The following is a 22,132-nucleotide window of genomic DNA, read 5'->3' as shown; positions in this document are numbered from 1 at the left end:
ACCCGTATGGATTACGTGTATTGTTGTACATGGAAATTGAGTGTTTGGGTCCATACGGCGTACAGCCGTTTCAATACGGGCTTTGTAAGATGAACGTTGAGATTTACAAGGGCACGGGGTGACCAATAAGGTCTGAGTTGGTCTGTAATGAGGTAGGGGGCACTGATAAGGGGTTGACAGTATGGGATATGAACCCAGGACCTCAGCGATACCGACCCGGTGTGCTGACACAAAGTAACCCCCCCCCCCACCGTCCGTGACCAAAGTCGCTTAAACGCCGCACGTTCAAAGTGTTCAGTGACAGAAGCATCACATTGTCCTGGGCACTTGAGCCCCACCACACAGGGGCTTTGACATTACCGTGTTAATTTGTATTCATTAAGCTACTGGGCTGTTATTGTGTAACTTATTACGTGAAGGGAGATTTAACATTGACCATTGAGTTTGTAAACACGATGAATTGACAGATAGGGCCCCAGGTAGCGGATTTTATCTTGAAGTGTTGCTATTTTTGCTAATGTGTGCGTGTTTTTTTCAAAGATAGCCGTAAACACGCAGCTCTGACATTATTGCCCAGTCCACCACTGCTGGCAAAAGGGCCTCCACGGGAGGGAGCTCTAGTGATCTCCACTCGGAGGCTTTTGGCCTACTCTTCCACGCTTGCATGACGTCTTAAAAGAGGGTGGAGTACCCACACACTGCCCCATCACGCGGGACCCACCGATGGACGAACTGGCGGTACCAATTTACACCGCTCGGTGGACAGAGGTGGAGGAACGTAAGAGACTTGCCCTCTTGTGTGTCGCTGCTGCGCCAGGAGTTTGCACCGGTGATCTCTGGATTTCAAGTCCACCGTGTAAACGGTCAACCTGGGGCAGTTATTATCAAATACAAGAGCTGTATTTGCTCTTTAATATTATCAAAGGCTTTTTTAGTTTTATTTTCCAGCAAGTTGCGCACTTCAGGTGGTGTTTGACGTCCTAAGTGAGAACTGCGACCCCCAGAGAGAGACGGCGCCGCTCCTACGGTCGCCCCCCCCCCCGTGATCCGTGGATCAAACAGATCACTCGAGACGCCGGTGGACAGCAGCAAGAGCAGTCTATGCGTATGCTGTGGCAATCGGCCACACGATTGGCGTCACGTTCCTTCGCCGACCGCACGTGATGAACGAACCAATGTCTGCCTGCGTGTCGGTGTTGCGTGTCTTACAGCGGGCTAATTGGCCGGAGCTGGGCCATGCTGTTTGCTGCCGCGGGCTTCCCCGTGCGCCTCTACGACTCGCTGCCCGGCGTCGTGGAGAAGGCCCTGCAGGCCATCCGGTACCGAGATACTCGCCCCATAGACACGACGAGGGGGCATCGAGGTCACAAGAGCAGCACACATGTCAAGGAGAGCGAGGAGCGAGAGTGAGCCACGATCGGAGGGGAACGTCATTGACGAAGGCGTAAGAATGTAGAATTACCTTTAGAAGAAATCGGAATGCACTGGGTCATGGAGGTCATTGGAAAATGACCCTTACTAGGACTTTGCCAAGGATAGGGAGGTTTGAGAGAGGATCAACATCAGGCGTTTACAGTATTTGGCTGCGATACGTTCCACATGATAAGCCACTGATGAGCAATCATTGGTGGTCAGGTCGCTTCTGAACAAGAGCTACATAGCTCAGTGGCCCTTAACTCGTAAAATAAAAAGATGTTTTTTAAATCCCGCATTTTCTCTCTGTAAAAGATAGACAAGTTTGGACATACCGCGAGCTCGCGAGAGCTGCCCTCTGCTGGTTATTTTGGCCTCTGCTGGCATGCTGCACAGACTTGTTACAGGTGCTGGGAGTACCCACACTTTATCTCGCCCAATGCGACCTGCCAATTGATAAACTCTCATGTTCCCATTAACACTGATGGGTGGACAGAGGCAGTCGTGGGCAATTGTTGCAGCTGCCGTGCCGGGAGATTGCACCTAAGCTGCCGGCCTCTGGATCACAAGTCCAGTGCTAATCCGTGCACCGCAATAGCCTGAAGCAGCAGTATCAACTCGACAATCCTAGAGGACAGCTTCCCACTCGCCTAACACGTCACCACGTAGCCCTAACACGTCACCACGCAGCCCTAACACGTCACCACGCAGCCCTAACACGTCACCACGTAGCCCTAACATGTCACCACGTAGCCCTAACACGTCACCACGTAGCCCTAACACGTCACCACGCAGCCCTAACACGTCACCACGTAGCCCTAACATGTCACCACGTAGCCCTAACACGTCACCACGTAGCCCTAACACGTCACCACGTAGCCCTAACACGTCACCACGTAGCCCTAACACGTCACCACGCAGCCCTAACACGTCACCACGCAGCCTAACACGTCACCACGCAGCCTAACACGTCACATAGTCCTAACACGTCACCACGTAGCCCTAACACGTCACCACGTAGCCCTAACACGTCACCATGTAGCCCTAACACATCACCACGTAGCCCTAACACGTCACCACGTAGCCCTAACATGTCACCACGTAGCCCTAACACGTCACCATGTAGCCCTAACACGTCACCACGCAGCCCTAACACGTCATCACGTAGCCCTGACACGTCACCATGTAGCCCTAACACGTCACCATGTAGCCCTAACACGTCACCATGTAGCCCTAACACGTCATCAAGTAGCCCTAACACGTCACCACGTAGCCCTAACACGTCATCACGTAGCCCTGACACGTCACCATGTAGCCCTAACACGTCACCACGCAGCCCTAACACGTCACCACGTAGCCCTAACACGTCACCACGTAGCCCTAACACGTCACCACGTAGCCCTAACACGTCACCATGTAGCCCTAACACGTCACCACGCAGCCTAACACGTCACCACGCAGCCCTAACACGTCACCACGCAGCCTAACACCTCACCACGCAGCCCTAACACGTCACCATGTAGCCCTAACACGTCACCACGCAGCCTAACACCTCACCACGCAGCCCTAACACGTCACCACGCAGCCCTAACACGTCACCACGTAGCCCTAACACGTCACCACGCAGCCTAACACATCACCACGTAGCCCTAACACGTCACCACGTAGCCCTGACACCTCACCACGCAGCCCTAACACGTCACCACGCAGCCCTCACACGTCACCACGTAGCCCTAACACCTCACCACGCAGCCCTAACACGTCACCACGTAGCCCTGACACGTCACCACGTAGCCCTAACACGTCACCACGCAGCCTAACACGTCACATAGTCCTAACACGTCACCACGTAGCCCTAACACGTCACCACGTAGCCCTAATACATCACCACGCAGCCTAACACGTCACCACGCAGCCTAACACGTCACATAGTCCTAACACGTCACCACGTAGCCCTAACACGTCATCACGTAGCCCTAACACGTCACCACGTAGCCCTAACACGTCATCACGTAGCCCTAACACGTCATCACGTAGCCCTAATACGTCACCACGTAGCCCTAACACGTCACCATGTAGCCCTAACACGTCATCACGTAGCCCTAACACGTCACCATGTAGCCCTAACACGTCACCACGTAGCCCTAACACGTCACCATGTAGCCCTAACACGTCACCACGTAGCCCTAACACGTCACCACGTAGCCCTAACACGTCACCACGCAGCCCTCACACGTCACCACGCAGCCCTAACACGTCACCACGTAGCCCTAACACGTCACCACGCAGCCCTCACACGTCACCACGTAGCCCTAACACGTCACCACGCAGCCCTAACACGTCACCACGTAGCCCTAACACGTCACCACGCAGCCCTAACACGTCACCACGTAGCCCTAACACGTCACCACGCAGCCCTAACACGTCACCACGCAGCCCTAACACGTCACCACGCAGCCCTAACACGTCACCACGCAGCCCTCACACGTCACCACGCAGCCCTAACACGTCTGACGCTATTGGACAGTAAGTCCTCGTTTAACGCGGTTCCTGAAAAGTGCAGCGTTAAGCAAAAAACGCATTAAGTGAAAACAATTTCCTGTAAAAAATATAACGATAAACTTTGGCGACATACGATGTACGCACCCATAGTGAGATGGTGGGACTAATAACTGAGGATACGCCGCCGTGTTGCTGTATCATTCCGTGTATCACCGTCGCGCTCAACCACGCAGCTAAAGAGAGCAGTTGGTCGTCGACCGCTCAGAAACTGCGTTATAACGGAGCATCTGCGTTATAACAGAGCATCTTCCGCGTTATAACGGAGCATCTTCCGCGTTATAACGGAGCGCGTTCCGCGTTATAACGGAGCGCGTTCCGCGTTATACCGGTGTGCGTTCCGTGTTGTGCGAAAAGTGTTCCCAAATGGAAGAACGCTGTGATAGCAAACACGCGTTGAGAGCGATCCCCCAGGCAAGAGACAATCTTCCCAACAGGGGGAGCCATCAACACACATTGCAGAAGCTGACGCTGGTTGGAATGAACTGCTGTCTTTAAAACCATGGAACTATAATGGAATCTCATCACCGTACCACATCCACCGTTGTCTGTCTTAGCTGCCTGGGGTAACAAACACAGATGCGGATACCAATATAGCAGACGGAGACGCACTTTGCCTTTCACAGTTCAACTCGACGAACATTTACACTGATCACCTCTGCACAAATGCTTTATATGCACGCCAAATCCAGTTTTTATTTAATGTAACCAGGTATTGGCTGATTGAGATTCATGATAGATTTTCTGGCAGTTCTTATTGAACTATATCTATCAATAATATCTTTTACCCAGGAAGCCTTTCTGAGTGTAATTTTTAAGAGTTCCTACAAAGTTTTACCAATTACTTGAATGACTGATAGGTGGGAGGACTTTCGCGTACCCGGAGAGGACCCACGCATACGAGGAGCTAATTACACTTGAAGCTCCATACAGATTCAAGATTGCCATTGCGTTGCTGACATCTCCTGGCCATTCACAGCCCACGCCCACAGCACCTGTCATGATATTGTTTCTATAATTGTGAGTTCGCCTCTGTATTGTCCACTCTGTGCGGTGTAAGCTCCATCGCGGTGATGTTTGCCTCGTCTAGATACAATCTACGATTTCTAAGCCAAAGGTGCCCGATCTATGCATGACGAAGCATGTGTGTCGTGTGCGCTTGCGTCTTGCCGCCAGGGAGAACCTCAATTCCCTCGCGGCATCCGGCTCCCTGCGTGGACCCCTGCCCGTGGACTCTCAGCTGTCTCTCATCCAAGCCGTCACCGATCTGTCGGAGGCGGTTAGCGGTGTGGATTACGTGCAGGTGAGAGCCTCAACCTCTCTTTCGGTGCGCGACCGATCCACACTCGAGCCCGGCACAGCTCAGGAGGTGCTAGGTTTTAGTTTTTTCCACTGAAGAAGTTTTTTCCACCGCCACCTCCGAATAGCACGGTTGGCTACGTATGGTGCGAAAGAAGTTCAACGTACAGACGGAAGTTGAGCCGTGCTCGAGTTCTTACACGCGTGTAAATAACACAGTCACGCTGTGTCAGACTTTTAACGACGTCACCTCTGGGCCTACTTGACCCCGAGCCGGATTCAGATGTTTTTGTGAGGCCAGCGCACCATGGTTTGGTTCCGGCTCGGCTCAGCAGATCGACAATGGAAAACCGTACCACGACGGCCCCGCTCTGGCCTGGCTCGGATGTAACAAGGGGTTTTCTTCTCTCTCCTTCCTCTGTTCCCTTCGATCAGACGCTAGGCGTTTTGAGATGCTGGGCACATTGAAGTTCCATGTCGATGCAGAAACCCGTCCCTACTGCGGCTCGTGTCTCCCTTGCAGGAGTGCATCCCCGAGGACGTGAGCATGAAGGAGGAGCTGTACCGGCAGCTGGACCCGCTGCTGGGGCCCGGCACGGTGCTTGCGAGCTCCACCTCCTGCCTGCTGCCCTCCGCCCTCTTCGCCGAGCGACGATACCCGGCCAACTGCCTCGTCTGCCACCCCGTGAGAGCATCACAAGAGTTGTGCCATCGTGTGCGGGTGGCGTCGCGGCTCAAACTTGCCAAGTTTGAAATATGACCCTCAAAATTTCTCATTCAGGAATATGCGTAGCAAATCATCGCCACCGCCTCCTCTGTGTACTGTGAAAGCTTGGTAAGACCCTCCTGAAAAATATCCATGAGACTGGAGGCATTTCCTGGATAAACGACCATCGAAGTGATCATGGTCTGTCATTAATATTACACGTTAGCATCATCATCATCGTCATGAATGGCACCGTCGTTACCAATGTCTTCGTCGTCGTTTCACCGGCAGTATAAACATCACGGCCGGTTCATTTCTCACTGGCATTGTCACCATTATTGTCGTGCCTGGAGTTTATTCACTGGCGGCTGAATTCAAAACGAAAAACACTTCGCCGCCATACATGCTGCTCGCCAACTTGACCAATGACAATATGACCGCTCTGTGTGCGTCCTCACGGGCGTGGTGCTGGCCACCCACCCCCTCGTGTGCCGCGCCATCCTTCATAGGTGCTACTCGCTAACAGCACTTGCCCCAAGCAGCCTGTCAAGGTTACGCCGGGGTGGGGGGGCGACCTTTGTCCGCGTTGGTCTTGCGCGTCTTCCTCGCAGGTGAACCCGCCGTACTTCGTGCGGCTCGTGGAGCTCGTGCCGCACGCCGGCACGAGCGCCGCGGCGCTGTCGCGGGCGCACGCGCTCATGACACGCCTGGGACAAGCGCCCGTCACGCTGCGCCGCGAGATCCCGGGCTTCGCTCTCAACCGCGTGCAGTACGCCATCATCGCCGAGGCGTGGCGCCTCGTCCGCGTGAGCGCCGCACATCCACAGCCCGGTGGGGGGGTGTGGGGTGGGGTGTGGATGGGTGTCGGGGGGGAGTGAGGGGGGTGAGGGGGGTCTAAAGGGGTCGGGGGGGGGTGAGCTCCCCTGCCTGATTCTCAGCTATCCCCTTCGAAATTCCCGCGGACTGTGTGCGACACTGTCGTTGGAGGTCGAGGAGCATGAACCATCACGACAATTCCGATCATCCTCGCGGCAGCGGCTTTTGGCTGGCCATCGAACAAAGACGGTCACTGCATCGCGCGCTTTCAGATGCGCTTCTGCGGCCGTCTGGAACGCTCTTCCGATATTAGGAAGCCACTGGAGCTATGCACTTTTAAATCGCCCAGATTGACAAATTCATTTTTTTAGAACTGCTTTTTGTGTTTAGTTTGTTGTCCATCCCCCTAACCTCCGATTAGCACGTTTGCCTACGTACGGTGCGAAAGAAGTTCAACATACGTACATGGAGGTGGTTGGACAAAATGTAAAATTTAGTGGGAATTAAGTGATGGGTGCCGCAACCTTTCATCGTCTGCATCGCTGGTGAGAGCTAGAGCAGAGCGCATGATACGCACCAGCGGTTTAACATTTGTACAATTTTTCAACATTGACTTGTGTCATTCTCTCCTTGAATTTGTGAGTGCCCCATTTAAACGAGGCCATGCTTCAGGGATGAGAGAGACCTCGAGTCAGGATTTCCATGGTAGAAGTGGCATTCGGCACAAAGATGCTGCCGATGGAACCGGATGAGCGGGGAATCGAAGTAGAGGCTGGTAACGGCCTCCTATTGAGTCTGCTTTTATATTCAGCGGATGCATGAATGCTGAGAGAGGACTGGATGTGGTGCCAATGGGTAAAATCATTCTGATGGAAAGAAAATAATCGAGGAAGTGTTAGAGTATGGTCTGGAATATAGAAGTCAAATTTGAAGAATTGAGAAAAAGCTAAATAATTGGGTGAGGTGTATGGTCGGAGGTGAAGGCTTGCAGTATGCAGTAGCAGAGAAGTCCATTTTGAACAACATCGAGATGGTGACATGTGTCTACTGGACATCGCATCAGGGGGACAGGCCTTACTGAAGGAAGCTCTGGAAAGAAGAATATTTGGGGAAGAGACCAAGAGATAGAAAAAGTAACGTGCAGCTCAGTAACTTAAACAAAGTGTGTCCTTGTGCTGAAATGAAAAGAAGATGCAAGATCGGCGAGGAGGGAAGGAACTTGAATCAAACAGCTCCCCTTAGGCAGAGAACTCAAGACGTGAATGACTGACGTGCTAAATGATGCAGTCGCTGCTGTTCAAGTGGAGAGTGATCTGTGTTCTTCTTTGACAGGGAGGCCTCAATCGACACGCACGTCTGCAATCCAGCACCGTAGGGGCGAGGGTTGGGTGATCACACATGCCGTGAAAATCCCTTCCCGTGATTGTCGAGGAACCATATCCTAGCTTGTCAGAAGATGGCAGTACAGCAAGTGGATGAATCTCGATATTTTCCCATCTGTACGCGAGTAGTGTTGCCTGCCTCGTTCGCACGCGCGTGGAGTTTCCCCGGGTACTGCGGTTTCCTTTCACGTGTATGAACACGCATTACATTGGCTGATAACATCTGAATATATAGAGGACCGCAGAGCTTGGGCACGGTGCTGGCACACCACTGGCCTGCTGCTGCCTTCCCTCTTGTCTGTGATTTCATCGCACCTCTGAGTCGTTGTGTTTTTGAGAGTGAAATTATTAAAAATGTGACGCAGGTCACCACGTCATTGCAGAGTAACTCTGCAATGTAAAATGACATTTCTCCTGTTTCTATGACCCTCGATAATGATAAACGAATCTGACCAGAATCTTTAAATAATACCATCATTGTCAGCCGTGGATGGCTGCCACCACTCCTCCACATCCTGCGATGTGACAATCCGCCTAGAACCTGTACGCAAACTGATTTCATCGCTCCATCTCCTTATCGGTGGACGTCCTCTCGGACGCATCGCATTCCTTGGTGGCCACTCTGTCTCTACTCTTGATCGTCGGCCACTTGCCTTACAGCCACGTGTCCTACCCAAGTCAGCTTACTGATGTTCACAGCTGGAACGACGCCATTGCCCTGCTTGCGCTCTCTAATGCTGTGGTTGCAAACCTTTCCGAACCTGTGAAAGACCCAACCGAGATATTCCTGGGTTTGATCTTCCACGAAGCTCATGGTCCACCCTAAACCGCATCCACTGCACAAACCACAGCAGTAGATGCGGATACCTGATGATGCACAAATGAAAAATGTAAACTCTACAGTGTGCAACTGTGGTTGTCCAGAACAGACCATAGAACGTAGATAACGACGCAATGCCCGATCCACCAATACGGACCACCGCTCGAATTCTGAGCGTGCATCTCTCGGTGCTGCTTTGCGCACTGCCCTCCCACAAAGGAGGGCCGCCGTTGTGGTGGGAGCCAGCGTGGGTGCTCGGCACCGGAGGCTGCCTCTGTGGCGCCCGCGGGCGAGGGTCGCGACGGCGCGTGCGCGTTTCCAACGCGTCTCTCATTGTCGCGCTCGCTTCTCTCATTGTCGCGCCCGCTTCTCTATGCCTGGCTGGTCAAGCGTGCCCCGTAAGCCGAGCCCATCGCTTTGGCACGTGTTGGGTCGCTGATGATTAATTTACAAAGCATTGCCCCGTGACCCACGCTCTTTGGCAGCCTCTGCCCGCGCTCGCGATCCCCTGCCATGCCCGCCACGCCTTGCGCAGGCACTTTGCGCCCGTTTTATACTTTTGTGTTTTTGTCAGGAGTGGTGGCATGGCAGCCGACGCGCTGCCTTACGAACCCAGACACTTTGATTCCCAGCCACGCTCGCTTTTAAGTGGTCGTCCGAACCTGTCGTGACCTACCTCTAAGTTGACTTGGCCTCAAATAAGTAGCTAGTTTGGTGTGTTAACATCACTGGAGAGATAAAGATGTTCCACGCCAAATTTAGTGAACGTTCCCGAACTGAGCTCATCTAAGATGCAAGACCTTTATGGCCGTGGGTGTGTTAGCAATGGCAACAATGAGCGGAGCGCCGGGAAGCGAAGATGCAGCAAGTTGGCACGTGTCAGCAAGTGGGGAGCACAGGTGATGCATCTGCCAGTCATCTAAGGCAGTCAACCCATAACACCTCCTTTCAGTGAGACTTCGACACTTCACGTGGCTTCAAAGTGCACCTAGCCTGGCGCAAGTGGTGTAATGACATCACCGCCACTCAGTTGCGAATGGCGGCTGTTGTTGTTGTTGCCGTGACGAGCACAAGGTGCGTGTGTTTTTGTCAAACTTTCCTTTGGAATGCAGGCAGCCGGGGTCGATTCTGTCGGCACAAAAGCAATGGGTTGTACCATTCACCACCCATTGATCATTGCATTCGATTTTGCTGAGCAAGTAAAACTTTGCAAAAGATAATAGCAGCCTCGCGGCATTTACTCATACTCGCTGAAACATTTGTCAATGTTTAGCTTGAAGCCACATGCTTGTAGAGACGAAATGGCATGGGAGTGCTTGAAATCCATCGGCGCCTCGTGTATTTTTTTACACCGCGAATTGGTAGAAATGGCAACAACGGTCAGGTTAAACGTCATTTTCTAGATTACTTTGATCTCCTGATTAATTGAGAAAATTTCCGCGTAATTGACACTCGGGCACGGTAACGTGAAACGCCATCCGTTAATTGCAGAGTAAATTCGATCGGCAATACCGTCGCAAAAATATTCTGGAACTTTTAGTTCTCTTTTCCCCCTCTTGCATTTGTCTTGCGTTTCGGTTCATGATTATTTTATTGCGAGAGTGACCAATTCAGAGCGCGGATCAAACCGAGTGGTGAATGATTCGCGGATAGCAACGGACGACAGACGGTTTGTTTTCCCAACTTTTTATTTACGCAGAAGCTGCTGTGGTCTCGGTTGATGCCGTTAATCAGCGGCGGGCAACCTGCAGCTGCGGAGCTGCATGCGATGGCTCTTTCAGGACTGCTTCGTGACGTCATTTATTTAGGACCACCACCGTCTCGTATTGACATGCATTCTGGCTCTAGAAATATTGAGTTTTTTTACCGAATTGGGAAAAAAAATTATATTCTTGTTATTTTGTTTACTGACCTCTGCCCTATAACCTGTCGTCCGTGTCTTACTCGGCTCCTGCGTACGTTTTTTATTCGGCACCCAGGATGGTTGAAAGGCAATATTGAGTGTGGGTAATGTGTGTAGATTTGACTACGGTTTATAAATATTTTTTTAATGATATATGACCGGTAGATTTGAATTTTACCGTACATTTCGGTCACCCTTTTTTCTACTGCAAAGATTTTTTTTTTATCCATGCTTCGAGGATCATGTTTCTGTTTTCATAGCAAATCTGCCGTGCATTACAAAACAACAGCACCCTCTTGGAAATGAGCCCTGATGCATCGTGAGGCTCTTTTAAAATATTGCTTTTGGAAAGCGAGACTAAATAGCTGACAAAACTAAACTTTGCATACCGATGTACTTTAAGAAGAAAGTGTTTCATCGGTGTATATCACCCGCTGTGGTATTTGGATCAGAAACATGGACATTGACAAATAAAATCGAAGAGAAGCTAAAGAAGCATGGAGAGAACTGCACGCTTGCTGTGAGACAGTAATAATAATGCAACTTAGAGGCGCGGAGCCAAGCTCAGAGTCGCTCGAAAGCGTGGCTGTAGAGGTGAGTTCTTAAGTGTCTCTTGAAGGAGGCGATTGAGGTGATGCTGCGAATGTGCAGAGGGATCGCGTTCCAGACTGTTGGGGTTGCCACGAGAAGCGGCGCATAGACACGACCATCCTGGATCTTGGTATCAAGAGGAGGTCGTGAGTCACGCTGCGCAGTAACACGTGGATAAGAGAACACGTACAAATAATGGACATCACGTTGGCTGCCAAGAAAATAAAAATATGCTTGGGCAGGACACGTCGCTTGCTGGAATGATGACCGGTCATCGAGACGTACGGAGCAGTAGCCAAAGGAGGGAATTGCTCCTGAGACGACATCCGCCACAGCGGTGGAGCAATGGGATTGCTCGTATGGAGCAGCTCCGGAGCGGCGTGCGGCTCTACAAGGACTACTTCGTGACCTCCTCTATTCAGGACCACCGTCTCCAATGCAACACGCATCGTGGCTCTTGAAATATTGAGATTTTTATAATTATTTTTTAAAATGCCGCTTGTTATTTTGGTTGCCGACCTCTGAACTGGATGGATTGTTCCATCACAAGCCTGTCAAGAGTTGGTGACGGCTTGGGGGGGGGGGGGGGTGGGCTTCATCCAGCAGTGGATTGACCATGGCTGCTGCTGCTGATGATACTGAGTACCTGACCTCTACGGTTAACAAGCATAGTACCGCTTTGTGGAAGGTCAAGAGTGAATATTATCGCGTTATCCTGGTCTCTGCCATAGCAATGTAGAATTGCCACTTCTGGCGTGGAGAGGTCGGCAAAGATGAGCTGTGCACAGCATCTCGTTGGGCAATGTGGCCACTGCTGTTTGGTGGCTTCAGTGATTAGTGTGCTCGAGGTAGTGACGCGGCATTGCAACATCTGCCGCATACGCTCACGGCGGTGTGTCGGTTCGCTTGCGCGTCGCTCCGTGTTCGCTCGCAATGCGTGCGTGCGAACTGGACACCAAAAATCTGGCTGCTCTTCACAAATCCCCGCGCGGTGTCTCCCGTGGCCACCCGCCACTCCCTACCCCACCTCCCCACGCATCCCCGACTGCCGGGCTCCGCTTTGTCTCCTGTCCCTCCTGCACCGCGCCGTCTTCATTAATTCATGGGTTTTCCACTCAACCCGATCTTCCCTTCAAAAGCCAGCTGATATGATCTCCCACATCAAGGTGGGCTTCGTAAATGCCAGAATCCTGTGTCTTTCATCCCTGGGAATCATCACGTGTGTGGATCGTCAGTGAGCCAGGAAGCATCTGTTTAAGTAGCCATGCGGAATTTGCCAATCGATGACAGCTGGCTCAAGGCAGAGGGCTTCAGGGGCCAGCGCATGAATGTGTGATGCCCTCGGTGGATTTACTCATAGAACTATTAAAATCTTACTCTTTACTCCTATTGTTTTGAATCATTATTGACGCAGTTTGGAAATACTTTGATAGCCATTTGTGAAATTCCAGAAATATTTTACGATAAGAATTTGCTCTTGACATGCAATTTCTTTTAACATGTAATCTCCAGCGAAACGTCGTACTCAAATTGTAAATGCTGTGGATCCACTCTTCAACACACCGGTGGGCTAAAGTAGTGAACTATTTGTCTTTTGTCAACGTGACGCATTTTTTACTGATTGGCCGTGTCGGGTGGTGGAGGGTTGCGACACATTTATAAATAACGCGATCTAACCAAAAAACCTTTATTATGAATGCAAAGGCTGTTCTTTAGAAAACAGAGTATACGAATTATGAAATCGTTTTAGCGTCACCCATTATTTGATTTGCCACTTAACCCTTTCCCATTCCAATGACGTATGTGTACGTCATCATAAAAAAAACTAACTCCATCGGTAGGTCAGAAGACGTACCAAGACTCCCACAAGGCAATGCGGGAGGGCGTGTGGCATAGTTTCCAAGCCAAGGGGTATAATTGTGTGCATGGTTTTCCACAGGATGGGGTGATGTCCCCGGAGGATGTGGACCTCGTCATGACCGAAGGCCTCGGCCCTCGCTACGCCTTCGTGGGCCCCCTGGAGACCATGCACCTCAACGCTGAAGGTTTCCTCAACATCCACCACCACATCACCTCTTTATCCACTGCACAACCGAGCTACACTGCAACCGTGCCTGGCTAGCGCGGCACCCGCGGTGTCACGTTCGCCACGGTGGCGAGATGTTAACTACCTCGCCTGGTATACAGGAGACCGTGGGTTCGATCCCAACCTCGATGCCTGTATATTTGGAGTTAGCATGTTCTCCCCGTGGTCACGTGGATTTTTCTCCGGGTCCTCCGGGTTTTCCCTCCATATTTAGAATCCGCATGCGTTTACAGTATTTGGCCGCTATAAATGTCGACATGATAAGCCACTTTGTTGTATCATCTGTGGCCAGGTTGCTTCTGAAAATCAGCTTCATAGTTCAGTAGGCCTTACCGGGTAAAATTAAAATAGTTTAGTTTAAAGAGGTAATTTTTTCCACTGCAAACCGAGCCGTGCCGCCGACGTTGCGCGCAATGGGCAAGTCGAGGCGCGTGTAAACAACGGGGTGGCACGGTGCCCTCGCCGCGGACTCACGAAAGTCACGCGCAACTAACGTATCGTTCCGCCCGCCCCGTGGGCTCTGCTTCGCCCCAAGCCGCATCAAGACGCGTTGCGGGGGCCAGCACATCACGGTCTGATTCTGGCTCGGCACGGAAAACAGCCGGTGGGAAAGCCACCCTCACCGCAAGGGTCCCCGGCGGTGACTCACTTCAGATGCGCCAGTGACAGGGGGCTATCGGGCAGTGACAGGGGGCTATCGGACCAGCTTGGGCTTGTACCGACCGCTGCACGTGAAGCCGCTGTGATGGTTGGCCGCGCGCAGGCTTCAAGAGCTACTGCGAGCGCTACCAAGGCGGGATGACGAGCATCATGTCTGCGTTTGGGCCTCTGCCGAACTTCGCTGGGGAAGCTCTGGACACCATCGACCAGGTGGGTGGACGCGTTTGGACTGCCTTAACAAGTCGTGGCTCATTGAAATAGAACGTGAATGAATATTGGGAATTTCTTAACTTCCAAAATCACATCTAATACATTGAGCAAACAAATAATGGTTCTTTCAGATCGATGTGGTTTTTCATATTGGTGGGAATTGTCAGCGTAGTGGTTCGCGCACTGCATTACGAACCCGGCGGCCAACGTCCCTATCGCTGGCGAATATCTGAACCGGCCCTGGGCCTCGCCTAGGTTGACTCAGCCTTAACACACCAGATGGTTGTGTTCAAATCGTGAAAACTAAAAGTCTCTCAATGCTTGAGCATTGATGCGGTGCTCATCTCCTGCTTGTAATCCTGAGCCAGTGGTGGAAATTCCTCATCAATATGGCAGGGGAAGGCCGATCCATGGGACAACCATTGTTGACTTCCTCACAAAGTGGTAATCATTTTTATTGACCCCAGAAAGAGGGATGATGGGGGAAAAGACCCAAAACAACAGAGAAAAAAATAAACTTGTATGAATCTCTAGATTCCAATTTATATATAAATAATGAAACCGTGTGAATTTTAACAAATTCTTGCAGCACAGTTCCATGTTTGTCGTGTGAGTATAATAATATTTTTGTTTTTAATGACACATTCAAACTTTACCCAGTAGTGTTTATAAAAAAATATAGTTCCAGTTTCAACTTACACGTCCTTCAAACTTGGCGACAGGCCAATAAGGCAAGTCGGTTTTGCAAAGGGAGATTTGTGTAACTTTCATTTTTGTGATTAACATCGCAGTAATACTGATGGCCGGGAGTGGTGGTGCAGTGGTTAGCACACAGCATTATGAATCTGGCCACATAAGATCAGTTCTCACCTGTGACTAATACCTGTGGAAAGTGATATCTGGAAAGGTCCTAGTTGCTCTCTCCACCAACCTACACTGATCTCGCGGTGACGTATGATGTAAAACATTACTGCCAAGCCATTAGGAGGGCTTCATCTGGTAGTGGCTTGACGTGCAGCTGTGCCTGCAGTGCAACATGCAAATCTGACTTGCTGGAGACACAGGCAGAGGCAGATATATGAAAAGTTCAGATATGTGAACATCTGTAGAAAATCACGGTTACACGGCACGAATGTGTTACCGGATGAAGATAATGCGTTGCTTTAAATACGGGGAAGCTCTTGAGCGTGCTTCAAGAAGCGAGCGACTGTACGCGAGATTAGGAATACATTACCGCGCGATGTGTCAAAAGTTCGGATTTGGGAACATCTCTAGCAATTGGTGGGTACACCGTGCACAAATACAGACTGGGTGGGGGGTGGTTCATTGGTCAGGGTGGACCTGTGACGGTCGGATACTCTTCGTGGCAACGGTGACGCTTGACGATTTGATTTTGTAATTTAACGGTGACTGCACGCGCGATCGTTTAATGTGCCGCCCACCCACCACCCTGCTGCTTCCAGGCCATGTCCGCTCGCACCCCAGCCAATCAGGAGGCGCTGAGCGCCCGGCGAAAGTGGAGGGATGAGCGCCTGACGGAGCTGGCCAAGATGAAGAGTGCACAGCACGCTGATAAATCGTGAACGTCACAACACGCGTCGATGTGGTTGTCTTGTGGCCCAGGGCACGGAGTTCCTGGGTTCAAATCCAGGTTTCGGCCACCTGCCATTAAACTAAATTACCATGTGTAGCGAGTTGATGATTTCAGCCTGGTCCCCAGTGTCTGTACAACAAAACCATCGCTTTAAAGTTGCTTTTCCACCTAAATCGCCCACGCTTCATCTCCGAAATAAGCGTTTTTTGATTTGCTGACATTAAAAGGTATGTGTCGAAGGTGGGCAACGATATCAATTGAAATTACTTCAGAAGTAGTTCTGTGATGTCATCTTCAGTGGATATCTACCACAGGTTGATGCAAGTTTAGCTGCAATCATTTCTGGATAGAACCGTCTTTGTCTAATGGCAGGATGCCGGTATTACAATGAGAGTATAATTGGCAGAAATATTTTAAAAAATATATATAAATGTATATTGAAAATAAATGTGTAACATCAGTTGGCTGGGTGATTCAGGGTACAGAGGCTGTGTCAGAGCATTACGCTCAAACTTCCTCGTGACCACTCTGGGTAAATGGGTCCTGGCGTTTCGGCAGTTCGTGTTTACCAACCACAAAACAACCCCGAAGAGATGGAAGATCGAAACCGTGATAGTCGTGCAAGAGCCAGACGTACAAGTGGCAGTGTCTCCATCGCAGCCCAAACTTACAAGATAGTTTCTCCCATTCAAGTGCTCATGACGCTCAATCCTGGTGCAGCCTGTCTGAGAACTGATGACGTTGAGGGGGAATTTGGTTGAGGGAAATGTCAAATTTACTTTTCTCAGGATATTTATATCAATCGCCCACAGCTTAACGCTTAATTGGTGAACCGTGTTTGCGTGCTTTTGTTTCGTAATGGCACGTGATGGGGAGTGGACTTGGCGCTAATTTCTCATTGGCGTCGTACACCGCGATTGCACAGAGCCGGCAGAGACAAGTCTGGGCGTGCGCGTTTGGGCGTTCAAATGCAGTGATCAGCCGTGATGAATTTTAATGGCAAATAACGTGAACCATCAGGTATGATGCCTCATCGAGCCTCTGAGCCCCGTCCCATGGCCTGAGAGAGCTGTTGTGTGCTGTTGTGGACATTTCGTGCCTGTGTGTGGGAAGCGGCTTGCAAGTGATCAGGAGCACAGCGGCACGGTTGCAGCAACCTGATTTACAAGACGGTGCTCTGTTGGCTGCGGGCTTGGGGCGATACTCGCTGACTCGTACCATGTAAGATCCACGGGAATGGCAGCGTCAGCGTGATTCATGTTGGCCATTTATTGTTTTGGAAATATTTTATTTTCTAACATTAAAAAATAACAAACGCAATCATAACTTTAAAAACATAAATAACTGTTATTACCCATTACATCAATCCTTTATATAAAAATTTTAATGGTTTGGTGGTGATATGACATCATTTTCTCAACCCTGAATTATTGTGTAAATGTGCATTATAAGCCGAACAGATTCGTACGTTTGCACTGACCATGAGACTCGTGGGCAGGCTTGTGTTGCGCTGGCTGAAGGACTGAAGAAGCAATGTTTGTATTAGAAATACAGCAAAGCACAACAACAATACTGATACAGATGTGAAATCCAATGCAATTAGGAAAGTGGTATCACGATGATCATCATCGTGAACATAACATTACATTGTGAATATATAAATATATATCCTGTATATCATGCCAACCCGAGTTGGCAGTGGTGCACAAGTAACAACCACCAATGTCGAACATCATTACACGTGGGATGTGCCTCCCCAAGGTCAGCTCTGCCCTAAATGTCATTGGTAGAATCCAGCAGATACACCAGTTAACGCTACTACTTATTACCGGACTTTAATTGTATGTGTTTGCATTCGAAATAAGGTGAATTGTAATTGAAATGTAATCTTTACTTTTAATACGAGTGATATAGACCTGAAAATAATCCAACAAAAGCGAATGCTGTTTTACAATGGAGTCACGCAGAGAAGAAATGTCATCATCACAGTTTTCAAAGTGAAAACCTGTGTCTCCATAGAAGAACCGCTATGCATGTGAAATGATAAACCGTTTATATTTCTCTCCTAACATTGTGGTTGTCTGTGTGCTCTTTCCACCCGATTCTAAATTGCTTTATCAGTGTCGTGATCTGAAGAGACTGCCGTCCGGATTCGCGCAGTGAGCAGTGTACCACCCTGTGTCATTAGATGGTGGCCAAGTTCATGTGATGGCTTTCTTGCGTAATCGATACTGGCTGGACTGACGTCGACTCACTGCGTATGGTGCGAAAGAAGTTAAACACTCTTTGGTTTTTTTGGTAAAGTCACGGAGGTAAAAAACATAATTAAATAAATGAAAACAACTAAATTAAATCACGACGTTTCAGGCGCAACACAAGCGTCCTTCAGGTGGGGACAACGTAGGGAATGCAGTCAGAAATATGCGAGTACAAGTCGGATTTGAAGCACGGCAGCACGAATTCGTCGGCCGTAGCTGACCACTTATAATACTGCTGGTTCTCATGACATTGTGTTCTCCGATACCAAGGTACTCTGCAAGCCTCCTGGATACTACCAAAGATTTGTCCATGAAGCCATCCAGATATACAAACATAGACATAACTTCAACCGAGAGGATGGATTCAAATTGAGCAATCATTGGAAGGATGTAATTACAAGTTAAACTTTATCTGCTGTGCAGTGTACTGCTAGACAGCCAGTTCAGATTTATTTTTATAATCATATCCATATTCCCAGTCTTCTACCCCCAGCTTCACACACTACCATCACCATTGCCATACGTTTTTCAGCTTGGGAATTTCTAATTTACCCCCCCCCCCCCGGCAGCATAACAAAAGGCTGCTTAATCTTAGCTTATTGTATCTACTTCCGCCCTCTGCATCACAAAGCTTCAGTTTGAACTCCATGTGTTGCCTCCCAGCGCACTCCCCGTTCCTCACATCGTTGCCTTCCAGTCCACAGCCCGCCCACACACTCACCATGGCCCCTCCCCTCCCTCCATCCCCCGCGACTATATAATTCCTCGTCACAGCCATCTCTTAGACACACTTAAGCGGTTGTGCTTTCGCTACGTTGTTTTTACCTGAAGAAGGACGCTTGTGTTGTGCCCGAAACGTCGTGATTTAATTTAGTTTTCTTTTATTTTTTACCTACGTGACTTTACCGAAAAAAATAAAGAGTATGAATCCTTGCAGTCACGAAAGCTTCAAATCTAGAAGTGAAACATGTACACATGGAAACCGACTTCATTCATGGGTGGCAGCAGCGCCCCCGACTAGAACACTATACCTATCTAAATCTGTCTTCCGCGATAAGATTCGTGCAAATGTACAATGGATTCTTGTACGCCGGGGCACTTGACAATACCACAAGGCTATAGGTAACACAAAGACTTTGCTGGGAATTCAGTCTGTGCATGTACCGCCTGTGTGTGGCAAATCCACTGCTGGATCGGGGCCTATCTTGCTGGCAGTCAGGGTTAATTGACCATCCTGCACCACTCTGGCCAGGACAGGCTTTTATTATTCTTAGGTTTTTTTTTACGGTAAAGTCACGTAGGTAAAACATTTAAATTAATAAAAGTGAAATAAAACAAAATAAAAAATCACGACGTTTCTGAAGCAACACAAGCCTCCGTCTTCAGGTGGAACCGTCACAGCCACGACAGCTGTATCAAGTAAATGAGAGATCACAAGAAATACCACCCCGTATATATAATGGTTGAGGGGGGAAGGGCCAGGAACTGCACACTTTTTATTAATATGGTAAGGTGAGGCTTAAGACTAAGAATAGACTGCATAACAAAGGCTCTGTCCTTTGTTATGCAAATGCTCAGTCCTTTGTTATGCAGTCTATTCTTAGTCTTAAGCCTCACCTTACCATATTAATAAAAAGTGTGCCGTTCCTGGCCCTTCCCCCTCAACCATTATATATACGGGGTGGTATTTCTTGTGATCTCTCATTTACTTGATACAGCTGTCGTGGCTGTGACGGTTCCACCTGAAGACGGAGGCTTGTGTTGCTTCCGAAACGTGATTTTTTATTTTGTTTTATTTTACTTTTATTAATTTAAAATTTTTACCTACGTGACTTTACCGAAAAAACCTAAGAATATGAATCCTTGCAGTCACAAAAGCTTCAAATCTAGAATAGGGCTTTTATTATTTTATTATTTCCCTTCTACGTGACTTTACCGAAATAACCAAGAATATGAATCCATGCAGTCACGAAAGCTTTAAATCGAAATGTGGTGAAGGTGTGTTTTGTTGTCCTGCCCACCACACCTTGCCCCCCCCCACGCACCCCCCCCCCCCCCCCGTGTTTGTGTGCATGGTGGTTGCCCATCCAAGGACCCACCAGGCTCAAGACCTGCTCGGCTGCCGACGTCTGATGCCATTGGGCACATGCCCCGTGACCTCGGCACAGAGGTCGCGGGATTGAACTCGGCAATTTAACTTGGGGGGCAAATCGTGGGTCGCCAAATGACTGTGACTTGCTTTGGACGTGTTGCTGGCTTGCAGCTGAGGAGGAGGACACCCTGAGGGACAAGTGTCGTCGCCAACGCGACTGGTGCCACAGGTTTTGGGAAGCAAGTATCTGCAGAACACGTGGTTTTGATGACAACCCGTGTACACTCGTTTAGACTCGGGGCTACGTAATCATCTTTTTTTTTTATAAATCCAAGTGAATTGAAAGGACTTTGGTGTGCGATGTGCGTGCATGACTGCTCGCACATGAACTCACTGTGTTGTCACTGAGCGTGTGTTGGCGTCCATGAGTTCACGACACCGTCGCCCTCGCTGTACATTCAGGATCCTCCGTGGATTTACTGCTGCCTCCCTCTCCCCTCATCTCACTCTTCTCTCCTCCACGAACACTCCACTCCAGCGACCAAGCCCCTGTGCTAAACCCCTCGGCCACCCTCTAGCAGAGGAGGGAGGGGGTGCTTCATTGTCTGCTGCTGCTGCCACAGTCTGGGATTCCCTCTCGTCTCTGCGGCCCATGCTGCCCACTCTGCCGCTGTCCGGACTCAAACACTTCACTCTTCTCCTCTGACTAAGCCTGCCCACCCCCGTCATCTAGGAAATGTCTGTATCTGCACCTTGATTGACATATTCTTAGGTTTTTTCGGTAAAGTCATGTAGGTAAAAAATTAAAATTAATAAAAGTAAAATAAAATAAAAAAAATCACGACGTTTCAGTGGCAACACAAGCTTCCGTCTTCAGGTGGAACCGTCACAGCCCGACAGCTGTATCATTTACTTGATACTTACTTGATACAGCTGTCGGGCTGTGACGGTTCCACCTGAAGACGGAAGCTTGTGTTGCCTCCGAAACGTCGTAATTTTTTATTTTTTTTATTTTACTTTTATTAATTTTAATTTTTTCCTACGTGACTTTACCGAAAAAACCTAAGAATATGAATCCTTGCAGTCACGAAAGCTTCAAATCTAGAATTAAAACCTTGATTGACATTTTTGTAAAACCTCCCTTGGCCTCTGATCTGCATGTCCCCGCTGTAATTCTGGAGCGTCTTGAGATGCTGTGGTGCCATTTGAAAACATTGTATTGATAATTAATTGGCCGTGAAAGCTGCTTCTTCTTGCACGTGTGTGTGCTTGTCAATGCACGGCGGCGATGTGCGTACGTGTGTTGAACTTCTTCTGCGCTGTACAGAGCCAACCGTGCTAATAGGAGGTGCGGGGGAAGGACACCCAACGAAGCACGTCAAGCAGTGGCACCAGCTGTGGGAGCGGCTGGTTTTACAAACGAGGATCTCACGGGAGACCCGACGAAGGCACAGCCCCTGGGTTCCCTCTGCTGCGCCGACGATAGTGGGGACCGCTGTCAACAACGTCCCAACAACAACCACGTCCCAACAACAACCACGTCCCAACAACAACCACAACCACGTCCCAACAACAACCACGTCCCAACAACAACAACCACATCACAACCACAACCACGTCACAGCAACAACCACAACCACGTCCCAACAACAACCACAACCGGGTCCCAACAACAACCGCGTCCCAACATGAACAACTACAACCTCATCTCGCCTCTCCTATTTATGTCCCCACTCGTGCCCT

General features: G+C 49.6%; 1 protein-coding gene across 5 annotated transcripts in view; it reads left to right on the top strand.

Moving 5' to 3' along the window:
* CRYL1 (crystallin lambda 1) overlaps positions 1–20,737 on the top strand; it is a 29,806-nt gene extending 9,069 nt beyond the window's left edge. For 4 of the 5 annotated variants that reach the window (XM_078616369.1, XM_078616367.1, XM_078616366.1 and 1 more), the window contains 7 exons: positions 1,212–1,319; positions 5,149–5,275; positions 5,795–5,956; positions 6,589–6,783; positions 13,429–13,534; positions 14,339–14,445; positions 15,909–18,108. In XM_078616369.1, coding sequence (XP_078472495.1) covers positions 1,212–1,319; positions 5,149–5,275; positions 5,795–5,956; positions 6,589–6,783; positions 13,429–13,534; positions 14,339–14,445; positions 15,909–16,028 — 925 coding nt within the window. In that variant the 3' untranslated portion in view covers positions 16,029–18,108. Of the gene's footprint in view, positions 1–1,211; positions 1,320–5,148; positions 5,276–5,794; positions 5,957–6,588; positions 6,784–13,428; positions 13,535–14,338; positions 14,446–15,908; positions 18,109–20,560 lie in introns of those variants that run through there. The other variant, XR_013588494.1, reaches the window with a different exon arrangement.
* Positions 20,738–22,132: the final 1,395 nt, after the last annotated feature.

This window comes from Lampetra planeri, chromosome 50, assembly GCF_965212315.1.
Source record: "Lampetra planeri chromosome 50, kcLamPlan1.2.h2, whole genome shotgun sequence".
Taxonomy (NCBI): domain Eukaryota; kingdom Metazoa; phylum Chordata; class Hyperoartia; order Petromyzontiformes; family Petromyzontidae; genus Lampetra; species Lampetra planeri.
Note: the sequence above shows the minus strand (reverse complement) of the source record. Positions and strands in the feature narration are given on the sequence as shown.